Source organism: Anguilla rostrata, unplaced genomic scaffold, assembly GCF_018555375.3.
Source record: "Anguilla rostrata isolate EN2019 unplaced genomic scaffold, ASM1855537v3 scaf0272, whole genome shotgun sequence".
Lineage (NCBI taxonomy): Eukaryota > Metazoa > Chordata > Actinopteri > Anguilliformes > Anguillidae > Anguilla > Anguilla rostrata.
The window spans coordinates 1-25,324 of NW_026985811.1; the positions used below are offsets into that span (position 1 = coordinate 1).

General features: G+C 42.5%; 1 protein-coding gene and 3 long non-coding RNA genes across 10 annotated transcripts; 2 read left to right on the top strand and 2 right to left on the bottom strand.

Annotated features, from left to right (window-relative positions):
- Positions 1-146: 146 nt before the first annotated feature.
- LOC135246413 (uncharacterized) lies at positions 147-18,415 on the bottom strand. Of its 7 annotated transcripts, none has more exons than XM_064319874.1 (11): positions 17,990-18,409; positions 16,556-16,834; positions 16,072-16,314; positions 5,423-5,701; positions 3,572-3,850; positions 3,086-3,328; positions 2,716-2,811; positions 1,967-1,996; positions 1,511-1,549; positions 835-849; positions 348-531 (listed from the first exon to the last, which is right to left on the bottom strand). In XM_064319874.1, the coding sequence occupies exons 1-11, from the start codon at positions 18,060-18,062 to the stop codon at positions 422-424; spliced, it is 1,686 nt and encodes a 561-aa protein (XP_064175944.1). In that variant the 5' UTR covers positions 18,063-18,409; the 3' UTR covers positions 348-421. The 7 variants fall into 7 exon arrangements, 6 of the variants coding, with proteins under 6 accessions (XP_064175944.1, XP_064175943.1, XP_064175947.1 ...); XM_064319873.1 differs by having other exon boundaries at positions 1,511-1,561; XR_010327668.1 differs by lacking the exons at positions 348-531; positions 835-849 and adding an exon at positions 147-264 and having other exon boundaries at positions 1,289-1,561; positions 17,990-18,408.
- Positions 848-3,691, top strand: LOC135246416 (uncharacterized). The gene is made up of 2 exons (XR_010327671.1): positions 848-1,165; positions 2,173-3,691. It is a non-coding gene; the product is annotated as an uncharacterized LOC135246416 (long non-coding RNA).
- Positions 9,754-11,509, top strand: LOC135246415 (uncharacterized). The gene is made up of 2 exons (XR_010327670.1): positions 9,754-10,610; positions 10,866-11,509. It is a non-coding gene; the product is annotated as an uncharacterized LOC135246415 (long non-coding RNA).
- LOC135246414 (uncharacterized) lies at positions 12,289-14,308 on the bottom strand. Its single transcript, XR_010327669.1, has 2 exons — positions 13,912-14,308; positions 12,289-13,532 (listed from the first exon to the last, which is right to left on the bottom strand). It is a non-coding gene; the product is annotated as an uncharacterized LOC135246414 (long non-coding RNA).
- Positions 18,416-25,324: the final 6,909 nt, after the last annotated feature.

A 25,324-nucleotide genomic window follows, 5' to 3' on the forward strand; every position in this document is an offset into this window, starting at 1 on the left:
AAGTCCAGTTCTGAAACGCGTCGTTGTGATTTACGGGAGAGCCATTTATGAGCACATGAAAAAGCCAAAGCTTCTGGGGTGAAGGCACCAGGAGATGCACCATCGCTTCATCTGACAAAACCAACACATATGATGCGTACAGGCTGCCCTGTCATACAGTAAGTGTTGAGCCCTGCAGCCTGGCTGGTCCTTTCTGATATACATAGTGCATGTATGCACATGCACATATTGTTTGATATATAGTTTGAAAACGTTTAATATTAGCTAATCCTTTGACAGGTAGAAAAGTAACAAACAAATAACTTGCACCTCAAACACTGTATTATCTGGAAAGGGAAGTCTATGTATGGTGAAATAAACAGCATTCAGACAGAATTGTTTTTACTTGCTACCGCCACAGGCTAACGATGTCAGTCATTTACTACTTGAATAGAGCAGGATGACACTGTGGTTCCTCGTTTGAAATATGAGTAGAAGAGGATTTACCTTCTGATGTCTCATTAGCTCCATCTTGATTACCAGCAGCATTTTCTAAATAGAAACAGCATGAAAGGTACACTAACTAGTACACTAATAACTGCCAATTCATAGTAGTTCTGTCTTGCCATTTTAATGCAAACTCAGCATGAACAGTATAAAAAATGTTTTGAAATATTTGATCATTTTTAAATTTACATTCATTTTTTAAATTACATTCTTTTTTGAATTTACACTGTTCCATTCCGTAAACTAAATGTCAACATGTATCAGTGGCAATCTGTTCTTGTGGAACACACCAAGTTCTTCACAACTTTTCATCTCTATTGGAAATATACGATTAAATAGAGGACTTACTATTGAGTGGCACAGCTTTGTCATCAATGGTATTATCCAGGGTTTCAGGAACGGTAAAAACATATTTGTTAGAAACAGTCATTTTCAGAATATACAGACCACCACCCCAGATTTGTTCATTTTTATTCCATCCAAAAAATGAATTTGTTCATGACAATTTTTCCCCTTGCGATAAATCCAGTTTTGAAATCTGTCGCTGTGATTTACGGGAGAGCCATTTATGAGCACATGAAAAAGCCAAAGCTTCTGGGGTGAAGGCAGCAGGAGATGCACCATCACTTCATCTGACAAAAGTAACACATATGATGCGTACAGGCTGCCCTGTCATACAGTAAGTGTTGAGTCCTGCAGCCTGGCTGGTCTTTTCTGATACACATAGTACATGTAGGGTAGAATTAGCCTTGCGATCGATGTGGAATATCTCAAAATAGTTTTGAAAAGGTTTAATATTAACTAATCCTTTGACATGTAGAAAAGTAACAAATAGATAATACAGTGTTTGAGGTGCAAGTTATCTTGAAGGGGAAGTCTATGTATGGTGAAATAAACAGCATTCAGACATTTTTTTTTACTTGCTACCGCTACAGGCTAACAATATCAGTCATTTACTACTTGAATAGAGCAGGATGACACTGTGGTTCCTTGTTCTAAATATATGAGTAAAAACAGGACTTACCTTCTTTAGCTCCTCCTTCATTAGCAGCATCAGAATTTCCTAAACAGTAAACTGGGTCATGAGAAAACGACTAGCATGAAAGGTGAAACTAGTACCCTAGTAACTGCCAATTCATAGTTCTTCTGTCCTTGTTGGGGCCATGTTGGGGTAAACTCAACATACAGTCACATGCAGTTTTTAATAAAGTAAAAGTCATTTTTAGAAAATACAGCTCACCACTCCACATTTTTTTGTCATTCTATAAAATAAAAAAAATATGCTTTGTACATATGACATCTTAGGAAACCCATAAAATTCCATCAGAATTAGTGGCAAAGGAAACCATCCTTTAGTGAATGTGCCCCTGATGTGTTTCCACAGCTTTATATTATTCTTCTTTTAAATTCTATATTCTATTTATCAGTACATAAATCTAGGATGCATCACCCAGTCACAGCATTGTCTGTTGAGCATTACCTCTCGTCCCACGGCAAGTCTGCACGAATTCTGCAGAAAAACAATAAAGTTAATTACAAGACAAAATTTCTGCGCGATCATTTTATAAAATGTATGATCGTGACCCAAATGTTTTTTTTTTCCCCCCATTTAAGTTTGACCTTTCATTTTACTAATACAGTGAAGTAAAGGTAAAAATGCCTCACAATCTCTTTCTTTCCCCACAGAAAATGAGTTTGTGCCCAGCATACAATAGTCACAGGGCACAATGGACCTACCAGGCAAGTGTTTCAAACTAGCAGGATATTGCATCATTTTCAAATGCATTTTGAAAAGGCCCTTTATGAAATACGTGGAGCATCTTCATCTTATGAACAACACATTTTGCTGTAGAGTGAACAATGTTCCAAAACAGAAAAATCAATGCAAAGAGAGACTTAAGAACTAAGCAGCACTGTGTACAAGGTCTCTCTCCAAAGTACACTTTGCGATCTTGCTTCTTCATCAGTTTGTCAATACTGAATGCCTGATTAATATAATAAAAATATAATAGTCGTAACTAATTCATTGTTTCAAAGAAAAAGAGACCATGAAAGAAAACAGTCTTGGCGAAATGTCAGTCTATTGTCACATCGCGCCAGCGATAAGAGAATCTTGTGATTGCCCAATAGTCAGCAAAAGAACACCTGGATCAGACATTCTAATATATCTTCTGACAATACATATTACCTCCACTGTATATGTTTGTTTTTTGGGGAGAAAATACTTACCCTTCAGTTGTTTTTTAAATAGGATTGCAATTGCCCCGATGATGATGATGATGATGATGAGAAATAGCAAACCAACAATAAGTCCAATTGGAGGTTCTAAAGACAAAAGAAATTATACGCCACAATTAATTTTATGAATACAACTCTGAGTTGTAAACAGTGTTATGGATACAATTCTCATTAACTGTAAATGATTGCTTAATCACAACGATTGATATTAACAAAACAAATTATATTAATCTGTATAAATGCATATAAACAAATCCCATTGTCCTGCACCACCTTTATGGCTGCACATATGTATTACTGCACAGCATAACTCTCTAAAGGTAAAATGTTGGAAAAATAGCACTTTACTCCATCTGCTTACCTGGGTCAAATGCGACGATTTGGTCACTCACAGCAAAGCTCACAGGGTTGCTGCAGTTACATATGTAAGCTTTTCCAACCTTGTCATCAGTCTTCTCAAGTTTCAAGGTTCCATCGGACTGCCGCAATTCTTCTTCACCATTTCTCCAAGCACACTGAACTTTAACGGTGGCCTCATTCTTACAGGACAATTCGCACTTGGATTCAGTGCAGTTCTTAACAATGATTGGTTTGGAAACAGGATCTGTTGATCAAGCAAAGAACAGCTGTATCATAGATAATCTAAGCGACTGTCTACACTCCATTACCTTTCATAACGCTAATCTGTAGAAGGCTGCCGATCTGAGCATGTGAATATTCAGTGTATGACTACTGCATTCATCAATGGAAAGAAATACTAGTCTGTCTGAATACTTGATTCAATGAGTTTATGTTAAATATGATTACGATGACGATACAGGGGTACAGAAGAGACAGGTTTACTTACCGAGTACCGTCAGCGTCCATCTTTTTGTAGCTTGAATGCCATTTACATCGGATGAATAAACTCCATTAAACGTTGAATTTAATTTTGTGATCCTCATTTCTCCTGTTTTTTCGTTCACAGTTGTGGAACCTCTGAACTGGCGATAAGCGTCAGTTTGCCCGCCCTCCCACTCGATTGCTTTGTCATCCCCATGTTTCCAAACGATGCGGGTGAGTGAGCCAGACAACGAGCCGGGGGATAATGTGATTTCTCCTCCACGCTTTCCATATACTTCATCACCTAAGGAAGGGGTTGTGTACACGTCATGCAAAAGCATTTCTGTTACAGGACAATGTACGTTTGTAGCACTTTCTTGTATTTAAAGGTGAAGCACCTCACTTAAACAGCAAGGATGGAAACAAGCAGCATCAAACTTTACGTGGCAAATCTTAACACACAGGATGCCATTACAACACTTTTCCTCATTGTGTGCGCAGAATTGTCATTGCATACACATCCACAAACTAATTCACTTAAGCACAGAGATTAATTAATAGGCCAACTATCAAGATTCCAATAAATGATGTGTGGGAATTGCCTCAAGTAATTATATTTTTACAATCAAAACTGACTCCTGTACATTTATAGTACAACTCACCTGCTGCTAGAATCGATGATGCCAAAACATTTAACAAGAAAACGACAAGTTTACTGGTAGGCATCGCTGTTCTGTCCGTACTGTCTACTGATGTTCTTGTAGGAAGATTTTGAGACTCCCCATGATTGAGATGACGTCACATGTTAAAGTTAGGGTATTCCCATCAATGTTGATCAAACTGTTTCCTCCAAACTCTCGATGCTGCATGATAAAAATATATCACATGTATAACTATACACTAATATAATCAATATGTAATCCAATAAACCTATATCAGTAGTTGCAGCTAAGCTTATGGAAACGCAAGAAACCACAGTATCCACTGTAGAAAAAAGCAAACGCAGAAGGCTTAATAAAAAAACCATACTTACTCAGCAGAAAACTAACACAACGTTATTTCCAAGTAAAAATGCTAGAAGGCGAATATTTTTCCAAAACTAACACAATGCTATTGAAGTACTAGAAAACTAACATTTTTACAGTGACCCTTATGTAAACTGAATATATATATAGAAAAGTACAGGAGGCTATAAATCCTGTAACTTGTATGCTTAAAGAAACATTACAGAATAAAGACTAAGATTTGTTTAAGGGAAAGTTGGGGTAACATTCCACAATAACATTAGCATCTAAAGAACAGAAAATCATTGTGGTGCCAAAAAGGTCAGGCCGACCCAAGAGCAGGAAATCAAAATCATTGTGGTGCCAAGAAGACCAGATGGCTGGTATTTTTAGAAATGTGTTAAGGGGAGTTGTGGGGTACATTTGTGTATAAAATGTATGTGAAACTGACAATCGAGGTTCAATTATGCAGAGTTGGTCCGGCTTTGTGCACCTGTGCAATAAAGTCTAACTTTTCTGAAGAGCTTGCTGCTGTGGTGTCTTTTCCCTCGTGAAGTAGTTTTCTACAAATTAATGATTGGACTTTGAATTCTGTCGGTTCCTAGACACGACATTCTTATCGATAAAATAATCCAAGTCGCTAGCCGTAGCAACTGCTTGTCCTCCCAACCAATTTCTTCTCAAAAACGAAACTAACCAACCCGCTAATCTGTAGATGGCTGCCGATCTGAGCATGTGAATATTCAGTGTATGACTACTGCATTCATCAATGGAAAGAAATACTAGTCTGACTGAATACTTGATTCAATGAGTTTATGTTAAATATGATTACGATGACGATACAGGGGTACAGAAGAGACAGCTTTACTTACCGAGTACCGTCAGCTTCCATTTTTTTGTAGCTTGAATGCCATTTACATCGGATGAATAAACTCCATTAAATCTTGAATCTAATTTTGTGATCCTCATTTCTCCTGTTCTTGTGTCCAGAAATATGGAACCTTTGAACTGGTGATAAGCGTCAGTTATCCCGGCCTCCCACTCGATTGCTTTGTCATCCCCATGTTTCCAAACGATGCGTTCGAGTGGGCCAGACAATGAGCCGGGGGATAATGTGATTTCTCCTCCACGCTTTCCATATACTTCATCACCTAAGGAAGGGGTTGTGTACACGTCATGCAAAAGCATTTCTGTTACAGGACATGTGTGTGTACGTTTGTAGCACTTTCTTGTATTTAAAGGTGAAGCGCCTCACTTAAACAGCAAGGATGGAAACAAGCAGCATCGAACTTCACGTGGCAAATCTTAACACACAGGATGCCATTACAACACTTTTCCTCATTGTGTGCGCAGAATTGGGGCAGACACATTGGTATGCTGAAATGACAAACAGATGTAGGCTAGCACTTTTCATTAATGAAAGATCAATCACTTTGTCAAGGGTATTAAATCTGTTATAGCCTATTATTTCTTTCGTTTACATAGCAAACTGTTATGCCACAGTCGGGTAAGATATAATAGCCTACAAATACAACCAACTTTCTGAGCCTCTTTCTCCAAGCCAATAAAATGACCGTACTACGTTGTAGCTCAGAAGTTAAGGCATGCGAAGATTTATGTAGGCTAGACCTTAACCTTTAATGATAATTCGTTAAATGGGACAACAATTTTCATAGCTTTCCATTTGCCCAGTTACTGCTATATTTCCGCATATGCTGCCTTGTCTGACAAAAGGGAGTTGCCCCTTTGTAGTCAAAGCTATCGTCGGTCTAAGTTAGCTAGCCTTGCTAGCTACATGGTTATAGCTAACCGCATTACTTCAAATTCTCATTTCTCAAAAGGCTCATTTGCAGTTCAGCAACAGCTTTAGAACATAATATCCTCAGCGGAACGAGTGAACGAGTAGGCCTATAACATAATTTAGCTAGCTAGTATCATTATCGTAATAAATGTTAAACAACATAAACACGTTTAAAGAAAAAAGGGGGTTGAGGGAGAGGGCCTCATCACTACTCTTAAAATATTTCAGAGCGTACCATTAGATTTAAGTTTTTTTGTATTATTTCTTTTGATCATATTACCATAAATACGCCGTTATCTTTTAAATAAAGAGAAGGATGGTTGAATTTGTACATATTTAGCTCCATGTATAAAATGTGTTGCCATAATCAGAATTTGATTAGTCTATTAAAAAATACATGCGTGTCCTTCACTCCAAAATATACATTTTCCCTAGTAATATGTTCCTCATCGCCTTGATCTTAAGCTAGTCTGAAATACTGTCGCAGAAAGCCTGGGGCTATAACCAAAATACAATTTTAAAAAAATGAATATTGGTGTTAATGTCGCTTTATACCTTATATGGGGGAAACGATTGTGTGGCGATCTTGCCTGTGTGTAATTAAATAATTGTTAGCTTGTTAGCGGTTAACTTGTCCCGCTCCGCGATCGTGTAAATACTCGTTTATTTTGAATGTGTGTAGCCTGCTAGGAATCGCTTCCGTAGCGCTAGCAGCCCTCGGGTTTATGATTTTCACCGTCATGTTTCTGTCATTAGTCAATTAGCCAATACTGTTGTTGTATTCCCTGCCTGTCTCTGTTTTGCGTGTCTCGTGCTGCTGTTTCCCGCTGTATGTAAATCCGACCTTTGTGTGATGTGCCGTTAAGGCTGTGTGATTGGTTAGTTTCCGTTGCGCCGGGGCAGCCAATCACGGCAAACGGGGTTTGACAAAAGCAGGCTTCGCCCAGCTATGATGGTCAGTCTACGAATTACCGTTTTGAAGAGATGTCACAAATAAAGCGAAGCTCCCCGGGAGCGATTCGAAAACAGCCAAGCCAGTCTCCGTCTCTGCTTCCTCGCAAAATCGCCACAATATGTTAAGTAAGTAAGTAAGTTACGCTTTCCACCGCAATATTTCAACAAAATCAATCCACCGGTGTGTTAGCAATTTAGACCAACAATCGCACTTGATCACAAGAAAAACGGCCCAACCAAACCACACCTCAACAAACTGTTTCCGGATACCGCATTCACGCGATTTTCTCATGGCACTTGAGGACGATGCAGAAGTCGGCTACTCAATTTAACAACGAAAATTAGCCTACTGAGCAATTACGAAACAATTTCAAAACATTCCCTGATGTTGTGGGAGTGAATGGTTTTTGAAGTCAGTGGCAACCACAGGAAGAGAAACGATGAGTAGGCCTAACGCGGTTGATTTGTCAGCCCATGGCATAGAGTTGGTTGTGCAGTGAAAATGAGAGTCCGCCAGGAAGGGGCGAAGGAGGAAAACAGGTGTGTGAAATGTGCTGTTCAGAAAGCATGTTAGACATACAACAACCAAACTTTACCAGGCAACCGACTGAATTCCATTGTCATGAAATAAACTGCAAATTGATTTTATTTAGTTCTTACTGTAATTACTAGCCTTGGGAGTTGAAACGTTAGCCATGTTTTATTGACTGAAATTCATGTAGGCTGCAGTCTTATTTGTTGTGTTTTAACTTTAAGCCAATAGTTCTTTGTTTTCAGAAAATGTAACATGGGCAGTACAATATTTCCAGATGTTTCAATGTTACAGTTTGCTTATGTCTCTCACTAGAACTGATTAAATAGGATTTTTCAATTTTACCGCCAAGCATTCCTTTAATGGATGGCAAATTTCGTCGATTTTTTAAATAAAGACCGTTTACGTTTGAAACGTTTCTGATTGCAGTTATTCCAGTAAAATAAATAAATTAATTAATTCATGAAAATTATTGAGGGACTGATGACTGCTGTCAAATAGTATTTCAGGTTTCTGATTTGCCCTTGTTCAGTACGTTTGTCTCCACAGCAGGCCTGCACTCTAGATAGCACTGCATGTCTCTGTCTGCACAAGGGTGGATATGACCCTGTTTGAGTGACACAGCAGGTCCACATGAACATGAGAGCCCGTGTTTTTCTTACCAGAGCAACCTGTAGGAGTGTAGCTTCAGTATGAATTTTTTTTTTTAAATCACAGATTAGTAGCAATTAGATTTAGTGATTTAGAGTAACAGTATTAACCCTGCAGATGGTGTTATGGAACAGTGAGTATTGCAGAGAGTACAGTAACAGTATTAACCCTGCTGATGGTGTAATGGAATAGTGAGTATTGCTGAGTACCGTAACAGAGTGACAGTATTAACCCTGCAGATGGTGTAATGGAACAGTCTGTGCTTTGTGGATTAGGATGAACGGAAGCATGCAGGCATGTGACTCAGCACCCTGACAGACTTGCTCCTGCAGGAAAGAGGTGGGAGGAGTGCGTTCATGTAAGTAGGAGTCTCAGCTGAGGGACTTTCTCGGGTGTGATGATTTGATCCAATGAATACAGTGCAGATGTTGTGTGTATGTGCAGCACATTTATTTATGTTTGTTTGTAAAAGGCTGTGATTAGATTAGATGGATGTGACTTGAATCAAAATGTATACATTATTGAAGCTGCTGGGACTTTTTGAACAGCAAAAAAAAAAAAGAATTAATCCCAAAAACTTGCCAAACAATGTCTGGAAGGTCCTGCATGAAGTTTGAAACATTGTATCATCTTTCCAGCTTTTTAGCAGTGTTATCTGAAAGTGTCCATAGAAGAATTTCAGTGATCAGGTGAACACTCTCACTTCAAGGTATTTTTTTATTAAAAAAAAAAAAAAAAAAAAAAGCATTTTTCACGAAGTGTCAAATGTATTGACATGTAAAATAAAGCTTTAGCTTGAATGCAAAAACATCAAAGATATGATGGCTGTTTGCAACCAATGACAAAGGCAGTTTCCAACGCACAACTGGTGGCCCAGTTCAATGCAATAATCACAGTGCCAGTGTTCGCTGCTGACTGACTGAGCATTGTTGAACAAACGTAATGCCGTTTTCTTCAGCATCAATACATATCCTTCATTAGTGAAAAATATAATTTTCCCAAGTGAACAAAATGCGTCCTCTAAAACCCGAGCACACTTTATGGTGCCGAATTGAAGCAAAATAAGATACTTTGCATTTGTGACACTGATACGGTCGTCATTTATAAAGAAGGAACATCCACACTGAAACCGTGTGCACTGAACCACTGTGTGTGGGGGAAACGATACCGTCCGCTCTCACAAAAATACCACAACCACACATGCTCTCTGGTGAAACCGGTAGACCCCTGAATTCATCCCCCCCGTTTCTCTCTGTGTGTGAAGTTGAGTCATACTCTATATGCAGCCTCTTGGTGTGCACACTGTAGGAAGTGGGTGGCCCCCTGTCCTGTCAGTGCCGTCCTGCAAATAGTCCTTCAGTCACAGAGCGTGGAAATATGTGTGTGTGCTTGTGCGCACTTACACTTGCAACTGTGTGCATTTCTTTGCATGTGGGAAAAGCAAAGTAAGAGTAACACACACTTACAAGATAAACATATGAGAACAGTCAATTGGGATATAACCCCTTTATACCTTTATATGGAAGGAAGAAAAAAAAACAGCTGAAATGTACACGAGACCTAAGCATTTAGAATGAGTGACAGTGGAGAGCTCAAATATGGTGTAGCACTACTCTCTGCACTCCCCCTGTGTGAGAACGGGCTCAAGTCCTTTGTTCAAGGGAAGCTTATGCCATTCCCACAGATGAGGTGGTGTTTCTGGAGTCTGTAAAACCAGAGGGCTCTCGATTAGCGTTTTCAGGACTGGGACGTTCCACGGCCATGTCTGAAAAAGGGCCTGGCTGCAGCTCTTTCTTGAATGAGGCGGAGCCACAATGCAAGTGTACCGCAAGCACACATGCACAGACACATGGGTGGACCGCTAAATAGCTGGAACTCCTATTTTTTAGCCTCACAATATTGAAAAACTGTTTCAAAGGTTTATTTCCCCCAGTGTTCCCTAAAATTAAAAAGACTTGTTTAAAAAAGTAGCATACAGTCAGTGATGTTTATTTCGAACTTTCTGTTTACTTCACAGGGAGGCACAGTGGTTGCCTCACCGCAAGAATGTCCAGGGTTCAAATCCAGGCTGGGCCTTTCTGTGTGGAGTTCCGGTTTTCTCCCACGGTCCAAAGACGTGGAGGTAGGCTAATTGGAGACTCTGAATTGCCCGTAGGTATGTGTGAGTGAATGGTGATTGAATGGGGTGTGCCCTGTGACAGATTGATGTCCTGACCAGGGTGTATTCCTGCCTCTAATTTGGTAAATCTTTTCACTTCAGCCATGACATAACATTTTATAATTTCTCGAATGTACTGGTTAATAGGATTCTTGTTTAAAGTAAAAAATACAAAAGAATTCAACAAAAAAAAGCCTACGTTTCATTTTCATTTATTAGATTTATTTTTGGGAAGACAGCAGATGGCGCCATCACCACATCTTTCCTGGGTGGTCGTTCCTGATAACCTAGGGGCGTAACTATACAACTTGATGACAATACCATAGTGGTACTCTGAAAAACAATACAATTTCTCTGAATTTATAACAGTATGATACAATTAATGACTAATCACAATACGATGTCATTAGCTGCAATGTGAATGTGAACATTAGATTTGACAGATTCCCCCTACCCCACCAACTCTCAAGAAATCACTGTAATAATAGTATACATTTCAATGTTAAGTGCCTTTAACTTCAGTGCCTCAATCTGCCTAAACAAGGTTTGTCATGTAAATTAATTAAGTCATCGCGATACAAATTATACATATCACAATGATGCAGTTGCATTGTGACGTTTGCCTTGCGATGCATTGATGCATCGGTTTTATTACACACCCAACAATGATGCATGATGGGTAGAATTTGCCTTGTTTTCCTTGATAACACTTTGACAGGTATGAAAGTAACAAATAATACGGTGATTTTGGATATTCTCACTGTATTACTGAAATGTGTAACTGGTCTTTCCCCGTTTTATAAAATACATACGGACCAAAGAAGCCCTGAAGCGATAATTTCACAAATACCTGTACACAATACAACATATACACATTTTAATAAAATTAGCATTTTATTGAATTCATTTTACTGAATACCATGTGGTTTAAAACAAACTCAGTAAAATGTTATGACACAATCCAATTTAGATGATTTGAACACTACACTATGCATCCTAAATACAGAAAACAACAGTGAGTGTCCCAAATCTAATTCTGTGGTTAAAAAGATAGAACTGCAAGTATTGCCTGAACATTCTGCATGTTCATGGCGTCAATGGAAACGTGTCCCACTGAAGATCCCTTAAATGATTGTAGAAAATGGCTAAAATATAAATGAATACAGAAACTATTCCATAAAATGAATGAACAAGTCCAAGCAGTAATAAGATTACTCAATAAAATACAGCGCTTAGCATTTCTTTAAATATTTTGCACAGCACCTCAAATATTACTATAGTACGACAATCTGTACCTGCCTGCATCTCCAAAGCTGTAGGAAGAAATATCTTAAAAATGTCACTCAAGTAATCCTGACAGATGACAGGAGTTCATAAATAATGAGTGGCTTCCTCCCCACATTTCCAATCAGTGCGAACAAAAAAAAGAAAAAAGGTATTTCTGGGTAAAGCTACTTACATACTGAACAATGTACAGACTTCAACAACTGCAAAAGGTAAGCCACTGTGTAGTTTTATGCGACTTGACAGAGGAATTATTTTAACACCAAATGTTGACAGAAGCAGTGGAAATATGCATTTGAGCATAGTTGACATGCCAGTGAATATGCATCTTCAAACTTTAAAAAAAAAAAAAAAAAAAGCAAAAATAGGTGTCATTTTGGACATGTATGAAGGTGCCACATTCAGGAAAGAACCACGCTCAACATTTATAGCAACAGTTGAAGCTAAAAGCCTGTGTGGTGCTCTGAGCAGGGCAGCTGGCTCTCTACCCTCCACCCATACTGCCAGAGCCTTGATTTCCAGTGCTCTGCCACTTCCTACACTGTGTTTCCAGTTCTAGTAGAGCGCTCTCTGTTTTTTCCCCGTCTGAATAAAGTGAAAATACACAGAAGCACCAGCTGGCTGGCACACCATCAGTGGAATGCTGTTATGTGCCGATGGAAGCCTTACTGTATATACCCTAGTCTAATGATTGACAAGTTATGTACAAATTACTTAGAGACTGCCAATCACAGAATCTATTTCCATGCACTCTTTTAAAGAGTGCTGAATTGGACTGCAAAACCTCAAATCAGTGTACATCCTAAACAGAAGTAAATGGACTGCATTTATATAGCGCTTTTATCCAAAGCGCTTTACAATTGATGCCTCTCATTCACCAGAGCAGTTAGGGGTTAGGGGTTAGGTGTCTTGCTCAAGGACACTTCGACACGCCCAGGGCGGGGTTTTGAACCGGCAACCCTCCGACTGCCAGACAATCGGTCTTACCTCCTGAGCTATGTCGCCCAGTGTATTGCACTCGTATTCCAGGCCCTTTGTTTAAAACACGGATCTACGGTAAGGTACTCCGCAGTTACATTCAGAAAAGACCTGTGATCGGTGTCTTGGTTTAACAATACCTATTTTTGCCTTCACAGACAGGAGAGGTCGGCAGGAGAGAGCCTCTGCCACTGCTCAGAGCTGCCGTTTTGTTTGACCGCGAGCGCGTGCGGTCCTTCTACCCCACCTTTCCTTCATCCTGCCGTGTCGCATATTCTGCAGGTTTCAACCAACACGATAAAACTGAAACGAGTAACAGACTGGCGCCCATTCCAGGGAACACTGTCGGATTCCAGTACAGAAGGAATCTTTAAACAGGTGTCTTTAAAAATTTAAAAATGTAAAAATTAAAAATGTGCGACGAATGAGGAGAGCGGGAATACATAGCTTGATCTATTTAGCACATTTAACACAACATGACCAGAGTAGACAGACATTTTAATCTATGATGACATCCTGAGAGTCTTTAATCTTAGGTGAAGGCTGTTGAGCTCCAGTCTACGCAGCTGGACTGAAGCATATCTGGCGATGTTTATGGCGTTCAACAGCTTTCAGTGGCTCCTGCTGGGGAAGAACTATTTTTTATGGTCATTACACACAACTTCTTATTTTTGAAATGCAGCAATAAAACACTGATTTGGTCTTTGCAAACATTGAGCACAAGCACTAAGAGTGTGTTCCTCAGATGTGAGAAATGAGAAGTTGTACTGCAGGGGAAAGGAAGTAATAAATGCAGTGTTTGATGGGTGATGCATAACCTAAGTTATTTGGGAAGGGTACAATAATTACTGTATGTCTGGTGAAATAAACAGCATTCACGCTTCAGGCTTGAAATTATTCTTACTACCACTGCATACTAACAATTTCAGTCGTTTACTATTTCAGTAGTGCTGGATGACACGAACTTGTTCGCTGCAGTATATGAGGTAAAATGAGGATTTACCTTGTTACATCCGTTACGTGCTGTTGGGACCATTAGTAGTATCTCCTAAAGAGAAAAAAGGGACAAGACAATTCTAAAAACCACTTTTCCATTTCCCTTCTGAAACCTGAAAAACTAGCATGAAAAAGTACAACTATTACACTAATAACTGCCAATTAATAGTAGTTCTGTCTTGCCATTTTGATGCAAACTCAGCATGAACAGTATAAAAAATGTTTTGAAATATTTGATCATATTTAAATTTACATTCATTTTTTAAATTACATTCTTTTTTGAATTTATACTGTTCCATTCCGTAAACTAAATGTCAACATGTATCAGTGGCAATCTGTTCTTGTGGAACACAAAGTTCTTCGCAACCTTTCATCTCTATTGGAAATATACGATTAAATACAGGACTTACCATAGATTGGCTCAGCTTTGTCATCAATGGTATTATCCAGGGTTTCAGGAACAGTAAAACCATATTTGTTAGAAACAGTCATTTTCAGAATATACAGACCACCACCCCAGATTTGTTCAATTTTATTCCATCCAAAAAATGAATTTGTTCATGGCAATTTTTCCCCTTGCGATAAGTCCAGTTCTGAAACGCGTCGTTGTGATTTACGGGAGAGCCATTTATGAGCACATGAAAAAGCCAAAGCTTCTGGGGTGAAGGCAGCAGGAGATGCACCATCACTTCATCTGACAAAAGCAACACATATGATGCGTACAGGCTGCCCTGTCGTACAGTAAGTGTTGAGTCCTGCAGCCTGGCTGGTCTTTTCTGATACACATAGTGCATGTAGGGTAGAACTAGCCTTGCGATCGATGTGGAATATCTCTAAATAGTTTCGAAAAGGTTTAATATTAACTAATCCTTTGACATGTAGAAAAGTAACAAATAGATAATACAGTGTTTGAGGTGCAAGTTATCTTGAAGGGGAAGTCTATGTATGGTGAAATAAACAGCATTCAGACAATTCTTTTTACTTGCTACCGCTACAGGCTAACGATGTCAGTCATTTACTACTTGAATAGAGCAGGATGACACTGTGGTTCCTTGTTTTAAATATATGAGTAAAAACAGGACTTACCTTGTGATGTATCACTCGTCCCACGGGGAGTCTGCACGAATTCTGCAGAAAAACAATAAAGTTAATTACAAGACAAAATTTCTGCGCGATCATTTTATAAAATGTATGATCGTGACCCAAATGTTTTTTTCCCCCCCCATTTAAGTTTGACCTTTCATTTTACTAATACAGTGAAGTAAAGGTAAAAATGCCTCACAATCTCTTTCTTTCCCCACAGAAAATGAGTTTGTGCTCAGCATACAATAGTCACAGGGCACAATGGACCTACCAGGCCAGTCTTTATGAAATACGTGGAGCATCTTCATCTTATGAACAACACATTTTGCTGTAGAGTGAACAATGTTCCAAAACATAAAAATCAACGCAAAGAGAGACTTAAGAACTAAGCAGCACTGTGTACAAGGTCTCTCTCCAGAGTAAGTACACTTTGCGATCTTGCTTCTTCATCAGTTTGTCAATACTGAATGCCTGATTAATATAATAAAAATATAATAGTCGTAACTAATTCATTGTTTCAAAGAAAGAGAGACCATGTAAGAAAACAGTCTTGGTGAAATGTCACAGTCTATTTTCACATCGCGCCAGCGATAAGAGAACCTTGTGATGCCCAATACTCAGCAAAAGAACACCTGGATCAGACATTCTAATATATCCTCTGACAATACATATTACCTCCACTGTATATGTTTGTTTTTTGGGGAGAAAATACTTACCCATCAGTTTTTTTCTTTTTATGAATGCAATTACCCCGATGGCGATGATGATGATGAGAAATAGCAAACCAAGAATAAGTCCAACTGGAGTTTCTAAAGGCAAAAGAAATTATACGCAACAATTAATTTTATGAATACAACTCTGAGTTGTAAACAGTGTTATGGATACAATTCACATTAACTGTAAATGATTGCTTAATCACAACGATTGATATTAACAAAACAAATTATATTAAATCTGTATAAATGCATATAAACAAATCCCATTGTCCTGCACCACCTTTATGGCTGCACATATGTATTACTGCACAGCATAACTCTCTAAAGGTAAAATGTTGGAAAAATAGCACTTTACTCCATCTGCTTACCTGGGTCAAATGCGACGATTTGGTCACTCACAGCAAAGCTCACAGGGTTGCTGCAGTTACATATGTAAGCTTTTCCAACCTTGTCATCAGTCTTCTCAAGTTTCAAGGTTCCATCGGACTGCCGCAATTCTTCTTCACCATTTCTCCAAGCACACTGAACTTTAACGGTGGCCTCATTCTTACAGGACAATTCGCACTTGGATTCAGTGCAGTTCTTAACAATGATTGGTTTGGAAACAGGATCTGTTGATCAAGCAAAGAACAGCTGTATCATAGATAATCTAAGCGACTGTCTACACTCCATTACCTTTCATAACGCTAATCTGTAGAAGGCTGCCGATCTGAGCATGTGAATATTCAGTGTATGACTACTGCATTCATCAATGGAAAGAAATACTAGTCTGTCTGTTTACTTGATTCAATGAGTTTGTTAAATATGATTACGATGACGATACAGGGGTACAGAAGAGACAGCTTTACTTACCGAGTAACGTCAGCGTCCATCTTTTTGTAGCTTGAACGCCATTTACATCGGATGAATAAAGTCCAATAAACCTTGAATCTAATTTTGTGATCGTCATTTCTCCTGTTTTTGCGTCCAGAGTTGTGGAACCTCTGAACTGGCGATAAGCGACAGTTTGCCCGGCCTCCCACTCGATTGCTTTGTCATCCCCATGTTTCCAAACGATGCGTTCGAGTGGGCCAGACAACGAGCCGGGGGATAATGTGATTTCTCCTCCTTTCTTTCCATATACTTCATCACCTAAGGAAGGGGTTGTGTACACGTCATGCAAAAGCATTTCTGTTACAGGACATATATGTGTACGTTTGTAGCACTTTCTTGTATTTAAAGGTGAAGTGCCTCACTTAAACAGCAAGGATGGAAACAAGCAGCATCAAACTTTACGTGGCAAATCTTAACACACAGGATGCCATTACAACACTTTTCCTCATTGTGTGCGCAGAATTGTCGTTGCATACACATCCACAAACTAATTCACTTAAGCACAGAGATTAATTAATAGGCCAACTATCAAGATTCCAATAAATGATGTGTAGGAATTGCCTCAAGTAATTATATTTTTACAATCAAAACACACAATGGTGACGTGTGCAGAAGTCACTGGCTAATTGTATCAACAATCCAGAGGATAAACATGTATATACAACTCTATTTTAGATGAGATTAGTTTACATTTTATTGTCAGATTTCTCTGAATTTTGTTCTATCACAAGCCATACTCCCTTTCATACTCAGGGGGGCAGACACATTGGTATGCTGAAATGACAAACAGATGTAGGCTAGCACTTTTCATTAATGAAAGATCAATCACTTTGTCAAAGGTATTAAATCTGTTATAGCCTATTATTTCTTTCGTTTACATAGCAAACTGTTATGCCACAGTCGGGTAAGATATAATAGCCTACAAATACAACCAACTTTCTGAGCCTCTTTCTCCAAGCCATTAAGATGACCGTACTACGTTGTAGCTCGGAAGTTAAGGCATGCGAAGATTTATGTAGGCTAGACCTTAACCTTTAATGATAATTCGTTAAATGGGACAACAATTATCATAGCCTTCCATTTGCCCAGTTACTGCTATATTTCCGCATATGCTGCCTTGTAGTGACAAAAGGGAGTTGCCCCTTTGTAGTCAAAGCTATCGTCGGTCTACGTTAGCTAGCCTTGCTAGCTACATGGTTATAGCTAACCGCATTACTTTAAATTCGGCCGTATATAGTTTTAAATTCTACAATAACGTGCGATCCCGCACACACATAACATACACGTGCCATTTGTCGCTAGTGGTTGTCTAGGCCTAGATATTTTCAAGAACAGGCCCGAACACTGAACATTATCCTTATGTGACCGTTGATTTCCGTAGCTGACTCCTGTACATTTTGTAGTACAACTCACCTGCTGCTACAAGTAGAATCGATGATGCCAAAACATGTAACAAGTAAACGACTTTAACTTCCCTGGTAAGCATCGCTGTTATGTCCGTACTGTCTACTGATGTTCTTATCGATAAACTAATCCAAGTCGCTAGCCGTAGCAACTGCTTGTCCTCCCAACCAATTTCTTCTCAAAAACGAAACTGAAACTTTTCGTCGACGTCTACTGCTTTGTTAGTCTAATTGTGAAACAAAAGGTAATGTAAATGGGGGTTAGCGATATCGTAAAAATAAAACGCTTAAAACGACAAGTTGTAAAAGTTGCAGTTATTTTCCCATGTAAATAAAAGTACATAAAGAACAATTCGTAGCCGCTATTTCCAAAGTTCATGGGTCGTAGACATGCGTGTTAGATGGAGGTGCAAGTCCTGTAACGCCTAGGAAGCAAGGCTCATTTGCAGTTCAGCAACAGCTTTAGAACATAATAGCCTCAGCGGAACGAGTGAACGAGTAGGCCTATAACATAATTTAGCTAGCTAGTATCATTATCGTAATAAATGTTAAACAACATAAACACGTTTAAAGAAAAAAGGGGGTTGAGGGAAAGGGCCTCATACTCTTAATATATTTCAGAGTGTACCATTAGATTGAAGTTTTTTTGTATTATTTCTTTTGATCATATTACCATAAATACGCTGTTATATTTTAAATAAAGAGAAGGATGGTTGAATTTGTACATATTTAGCTCCATGTATAAAATGTGTTGCCATAATCAGAATTCGATTAGTCTATTAAAAAATACATGCGTGTCCTTCACTCCAAAATATACATTTTCCCTAGTAATATGTTCCTCATCGCCTTGATCTTAAGCTAGTCTGAAATACTGTCGCAGAAAGCCTGGGGCTATAACCAAAATACAATTTTAAATTTTAAAAATGAATATTGGTGTTAATGTCGCTTTATACCTTATATGGGGGAAACGATAATCTAATTATTTATTTAATGTAGATTTGATGTAATTTTCAGAGAAAATTAAGCATATTTTCACAGTCAGCGTTATGAATCCTGTCATCAATGGATTTCAAAATAAGTTTTATTTTGCGTTCAGAAGTCAATGTGGAACTGCAATGTTTTGCACTCGCACTGCAGACATGCGCAGTACAAACCTACTTCCAGGACTTCACAGCTTACATTGGATGAGGGTGTGCTTTCGTGTCTCTAATGTGCATGTTTATGCTTTAGCGGCTAGCCTGTAGCTCTCGAACAACCTTGGCTGAGTTTATTCATAAACATAATCCACGGAACATAGACCCTGTATTCACGTTCTGTATGCCTCGACTGACAGGTGTGATACCTCTGGAAAGGGCGGACAAGCGCTGTGCCTTCAAAAATACATGCATTGTGTAGTTGCATTTAAATTAGAAAGGTGCTTCAAATGATTATGGCAGTGTTACAAGAACCCACCTGTGGTGACACGTGGTTATGTACCAGCTTTGTAAAAAATGCAGGTCAACAGATTATTTGCATACAATTCCTGATTTGCAGAAATGTGCAGAAATCCTTTCTAGGGTGCAATTTTATTATTATTATTATTAAAAAAGACATCCCAAATTGTCCCAGTTGTTTTTTTCCCGTTTTTCTGATTAATGCCAGAAATATTCATAGTGAAGCACTGATTGCCTGTTTGTAAATGGCACTATACAAAGCTAAGACTGACTGCTTGATACCCAGCATCCCTAACTTGCTCTGATTGGCACAGTACATTGACAAGCTACAAATTCAGCCTGTGTAAACTCCAGAGTAAATGGAGCAATGTCTGTTTGCAGTTATATGAATAAACATGATTAAATAAAATCAGGGTACTGCCACAGTGTAGTACTGTACCCTCCTGTCCTCATGGCCAAAACCAGATTTTGACCACATCTTGTAATTTACTGAATAATCTGTCTGCTGTGCTCTAAGTCTGGTCATAACAAACCTTCTTCATCTGATGTGGATCACACCAGTGAAATTGATTATTTATGTAGATCTGATGCAAATCTCATCTACCATAAAGTGACCTGTGCCTGACACTGGAATCTATACATGAAACACAATAGGGGGGTTTGCCAGCAGAAATATGAGTAAAAAAAATAAAATAAAATAAATTTAGACACAGATTTAGATTTTCCAGTGTGTTCAAATCTAACACGACTCTAGTTTAAATATTTATTTTGAGTTATTTTCACAATGTGCTCGGGCATTATGGCCAGATGGTTTGTGGTCCCTGTTTTTAGCTCCATCAGATTTCTAGAAGTTTGCCCACTTGGACGAAGAAGTCAAGCAACCACCCAAGCTCTCCAAAGTCTATGTGACAATGACACAGCCATTTACTGAAAGGGAGGGTCCTCTTCCACCACAAGGGCCCGATTCAGTGCTCTATCCACCACCCATCTCAGGTGTGATTGGTACTAGTAAAACATGGATTTTTACTGTGCATTGGAGAATTCTTTTGTGTTTATTCAATGTCTTTATCACAGAAGAGTACACTACTATGAGCCATCACTGGCCACCATGTATTACTGCAGGGGGTTTATATTGGAGTACACTTATTCCTATTGTTACCAGTAGGAGGTAATGCATGGCTCCTAGCTGAGGCTGAACACAAGTATTGACTTTAAGGGGCAGTTCACACAAAAATGAAATTAAGGTTTGTTTCCACCAACCCAGAGTACTATCTGTCCATTCAGATAGTTTTGCTGAGATTTGACAGGTTTTCTAGATATCCACTGCAGCTCACCCTGATACAATGGACCTCAACATATCCATATTTGTGCAGAACACAGTGCACAAAAAATGTACATTTCAAAAACTCCACAGCAACATGTCTTTCGAAACATAATGCCACGGTTATTCAAGAACATCCACAGAGCTTAATTTGTTCTATCGAAGTACAACTGGTCATTTACAAGGCTCTTCCCTTACCACCTTTACTTTGTGTGAAATGAACATCTTGTCAAGTTCACATTTCAGCTGCAGTCCTTTACTGACCTGAATTCCATTTATGTGGTAGTCAAAGCTCACAGTATCAGTTGCCCAAGGAATAATAAACATAACAGTGGCATGAACAAGACCAGGTCAACACCTAGTATATGGCTGGACCTAACAGACTTGATCCGGCCGACCGATGGTGTAACTTCATAACTCGGCTGACCAATGGTGTAACTTCATCACTCAGTCACTCACTCAGTCACAGACATTCCTGTTTGTAGGGCTATCAAGTCTCTCTCTCTCTCTCTCTCTGAGGTGGGCGTAACTATCGAAGAGATACTCATGGCAGTGGGAGAAAAAGTAAGGCATGATAGTATCGACTCGGCTGTAGTTGTGTTTCTAAAAACCGAAAATCTCTTCAGTCAGATGATTGAAAATGGTCTCTGGGTGAAGGAGACGTTCGTGCAAATAACGCCGCAGTCAGCACCGGCCACAAAAGTAACCATTTTAAATGTTCCACCTTTTATTAAGATCGGGGCGATTGAGAAGGAACTAAATAGATTTGGTAAGTTTTCAAGCGCGTTAAAAATGAAAAAGAGGGAGAGAAGGGTCGATCGATGGGAGAACAAACACGGAGTGATAACGGGTCAGCTACAGGGAGTAGGCCCACGGTAGTTACAGAGAAACCATTTTCTGGAGACTCCGTTGAGTCCGTAGACCCAGGAGAGGGACCTTCCTCTGCACAGGAGGTGAATACAGACCCGGGCAAAGTACTGTCAGTACAGGAGGAGAGCACTGACCCGGGCGAGGGTCCCTGCTCAGCACAGGAGGCAAGTAATGTCATGGTCCTGTTTTCCTGTCTGTGTTTCCCCTGTTGGGCCGCCAGATGGCGGCACTTCTGTTTTGTGTCCTGCTCCCCCCCTGTTAATTGTATTATTGTCTGTCCCGTTATCCCATCATTGTTCCCACCTGTGTCTTGTTACCCCTTGTCTATTTACGTTCTCTGTTCCCTTGACTCGGGTGCTGGTTCCTTGCGTTTGTTCTTCCTTGTGTTTGTTGCCTATGAATTTTCAGACCCATTGTACCTGCCTGCGTTTTTTACCCGTTTGTGTTTTGTTCCTGACTTGTTTGTTTCCTACCTGTGTTTGCTTCTGACTTGTGTTTGTTCCTGACCCGTATTTATTTTCTGGTGTTTCTTTTATGTGTTTGCCTGTGTGTTCCACCTGCCTGTACCCTGCCTGCCTGCCTGTGTTCTGTTCTGTGTTTTGTTCTTAATGTTTTGAGTTTGTTGTTTTGCCCTTTGTGGCCTTGCCTGTTCCCTGGTTGTGTTTGCCTTTTTTTTTGTGTGAGTAAAATCTTTGTTAATTTTCCCTTTTTGAGTTTCGTGTTTTTTTCCCCCCACTCTGCGCCTGGGTCCCAGCACCCGTACCGTCACAGAAGGAACCAGCCAGTTTGGGACCCAGCAGAGTTTTTTTTTAATTTTTAATTTTTTTTAATTTTTATTTTTTTATTTTTTTTTGTTTATCATGCCACCGGGGTGGTGGAGTGACCCGGAGGACTCGCCACCCAGCGACTGGGAGTCCCTCGCCCTTGAGCTTCCCAGCGCCCGGGGCGGACGGTCACGGAGGCGCCGTGGTCGGGCTGCCTCCCGGTTGGCCAGACCTCCAGCTGCCCAGCCAGCGGTTCCCGGCCCTGCATCATTTGAAGGGTCTCGACTGGCGATCTTCCCAGGGTCCGGCCCGCGGGGGTCCCGCCGGTCCCGTCCGGCTGCCCAGCCGGGTTCCCTACAGCTGTGGTCTGTGTTCCTGTCCCCTGCCCAGCCCAGACGGCAGGGCCCTCGGCCTGCTCCACCCCAAGTCCAGGAAGGGCCTTCACGGCCTGCTCTGCCCCAAGTCCCAGAGCGGCCTTCACGGCCTGCTCTGCCTCAAGTCCCGGAGCGGCCTTCGCGGCCTGCTCTGCCTCAAGTCCCGGAGCGGCCTTCGCGGCCTGCTCTGCCTCAAGTCCCGGAGCGGCCTTCGCGGCCTGCTCTGCCTCAAGTCCCGGAGCGGCCTTCGCGGCCTGCTCTGCCTCAAGTCCCGGAGCGGCCTTCGCGGCCTGCTCTGCCTCAAGTCCCGGAGCGGCCTTCGCGGCCTGCTCTGCCTCAAGTCCCGGAGCGGCCTTCACGGCCTGCTCTGCCTCAAGTCCCGGAGCGACCCCCAGAGCCACCTGGAGCCCCGGAGAGGCTCCCAGATCCGCCTCGAGCCCCGGAGAGGCTCCCAGAGCCGCCTCGAGCTCCGGAGAGGCCCCCAGAGCTGCCTCCAGCCCCGGAGAGGCCCCCAGAGCCGCCTCCAGCCCCGGAGAGGCCCCCAGAGCCGCCTCCAGCCCCGGAGAGGCCCCAGAGCCGCCTCGAGCCCCGGAGAGGCCCCCAGAGCCGCCTCCAGCCCCGGAGAGGCCCCCAGAGCCGCCTCCAGCCCCGGAGAGGCCCCCAGAGCCGCCTCCAGCCCCGGAGGTCCCGCCTGCTCTGACCCTTCCGCGGAGGCCGCCTGCTACACCCAAGTTTCGGGCTTTACTTGTGCCTCGAGCCCCGGGGGGGCCTCCGGAGCCGCCTCAAGCCCCAGGGGGGCCTCCGCAGCTGCCTCGAGTCCCGGGGGGGCCTCCGGAGCCGTCCAGAGCTCCGGAGAGGCTTCCGGAGCCGTCCAGAGCTCCGGAGAGGCTTCCGGAGCCGTCCAGAGCTCCGGAGAGGCTTCCGGAGCCGTCCAGAGCCCCGGAGAGGACAACGGTCCCTTCTGTTGTCCCGCAGGGGCCGCCGCAGACTGCTCTGGCCGCCCCGCAGGCTAAGCCACCTGCCTTGCCCCCTGGCGTTCGTGCTCCCCCTGGCGTTCGTGCTCCCCCTGGCGTTCGTGCTCCCCCTGGCGTTTGTGCTCCCCCTGGCGTTTGTGCTCCCCCTGGCGTTTGTGCTCCCCCTGGCGTTCGTTCTCCCCCTAGCGTTCGTGCTCCCCCTAGTGTTCTCGCGCCCCCCAGTGTCCGTTCTTCCCCTAGTGTTCTTGCTCTCCCTAGTGTCCACACCTTGCCCCCTGGCGTTCGTGCTCCCCTGGCGTTCGTGCTCCCCCTAGTGTTCTCGCGCCCCCAGTGTCCGTTCCCCCCCTAGTGTTCTCACTCCCCCTAGTGTCCACACCTTGCCCCCTGGCGTTCGTGCTTCCCCTAGTGTTCTCGCTCCCCCTAGTGTTCGCCCTTCCCCCAGTGATCGTCTCTCCCCCGGTGTCGTCGCTTCCCCCAGTGGTCGCCCCTCCCCCGGTGTCGTCGCTTCCCCCAGTGGTCGCCTCTTCCCCGGTCTCGTCGTTCCCCCCAGTGGTCGTCCCTCCCCCGGTCTCGTCGCTCCCCCCAGTGGTCGTCTCTCCCCCGGTGTCGGTCCTTCCCCCAGTGATCGTCTCTTCCCCGGAGTCCGTCCTCCCCCCAGTGGTCGTCCCTCCCCCGGTCTCGTCGCTCCCCCTGGTGTCCCTTCTCCCTTTGGTGTTCGTCCTCCCAACCGTGTGTCCGTGTGTTCCCCGGCCCCCCTGTCTAATTGTCTGCCCGCCTGTTTGTCTGTTGGTCTACCCGTATGTGTGTCAGCCAGTTTGTTGGCCTGTTTGTCTGCCCCCCAAGCCGTCAGCCCATCGGCCAACGTGTTTGCCCGCCTGTCTGCCTGTCTGTCTGTGTGCCAGTCCGCGTGTGTTTTGTCTTGTTTGCCTGTGTGTCAGTCCCTATGTCAGTTGTTGGGTTCCCCCCTCGCCTTCCCTGTCTGCCTGTCCCTTTGTGTGTCCATCGGTGTCGCCGTGTGCCTCCCCGCCTGCTTGTCCCTGTGTCTGTCTTTGTAGGTCTCCCTATTGTGCCAGTGTCTGTCAGTCTTTCCCTCTCAGTCTTGCCCTACCCAGTCCAGTGTTGTCCACCTCGCCCCAGTCCAGTCCTGTATGTCTGCCTTGCCCCTGTCCTAGTCCCCCCTGGTTTCCTGAGTCCTCCTGGTTTCCTGAGTTTCCCCGTGTCGCCCGATGTGCGGGCCCTGAGTTTCCCCATGTCGCCCGATGTGCGGGCCCTGAATTTCCCCGTGTCGCCCGATGTACGGGCCCTGAATCTCCCCGTGTCGCCCGATGTACGGGCCCTGAATCTCCCCGTGTCGCCCGATGTACGGGCCCTGAATCTCCCAGTGTCGCCCGATGTGCGGGCCCTGAGTTTCCCCCGAGTCGCCCGATGTGCGGGCCCTGAGTTTCCCCCGAGTCGCCCGATGTGCGGGCCCTGAGTTTCCCCCGAGTCGCCCGATGTGCGGGCCCTGAGTTTCCCCCGAGTCGCCCGATGTGCGGGCCCTGAGTTTCCCCCGAGTCGCCCGAGTGCGGGCCCTGAGTCTCCCCGTGTCGCCCGGGTCCTGCCCAGCCCT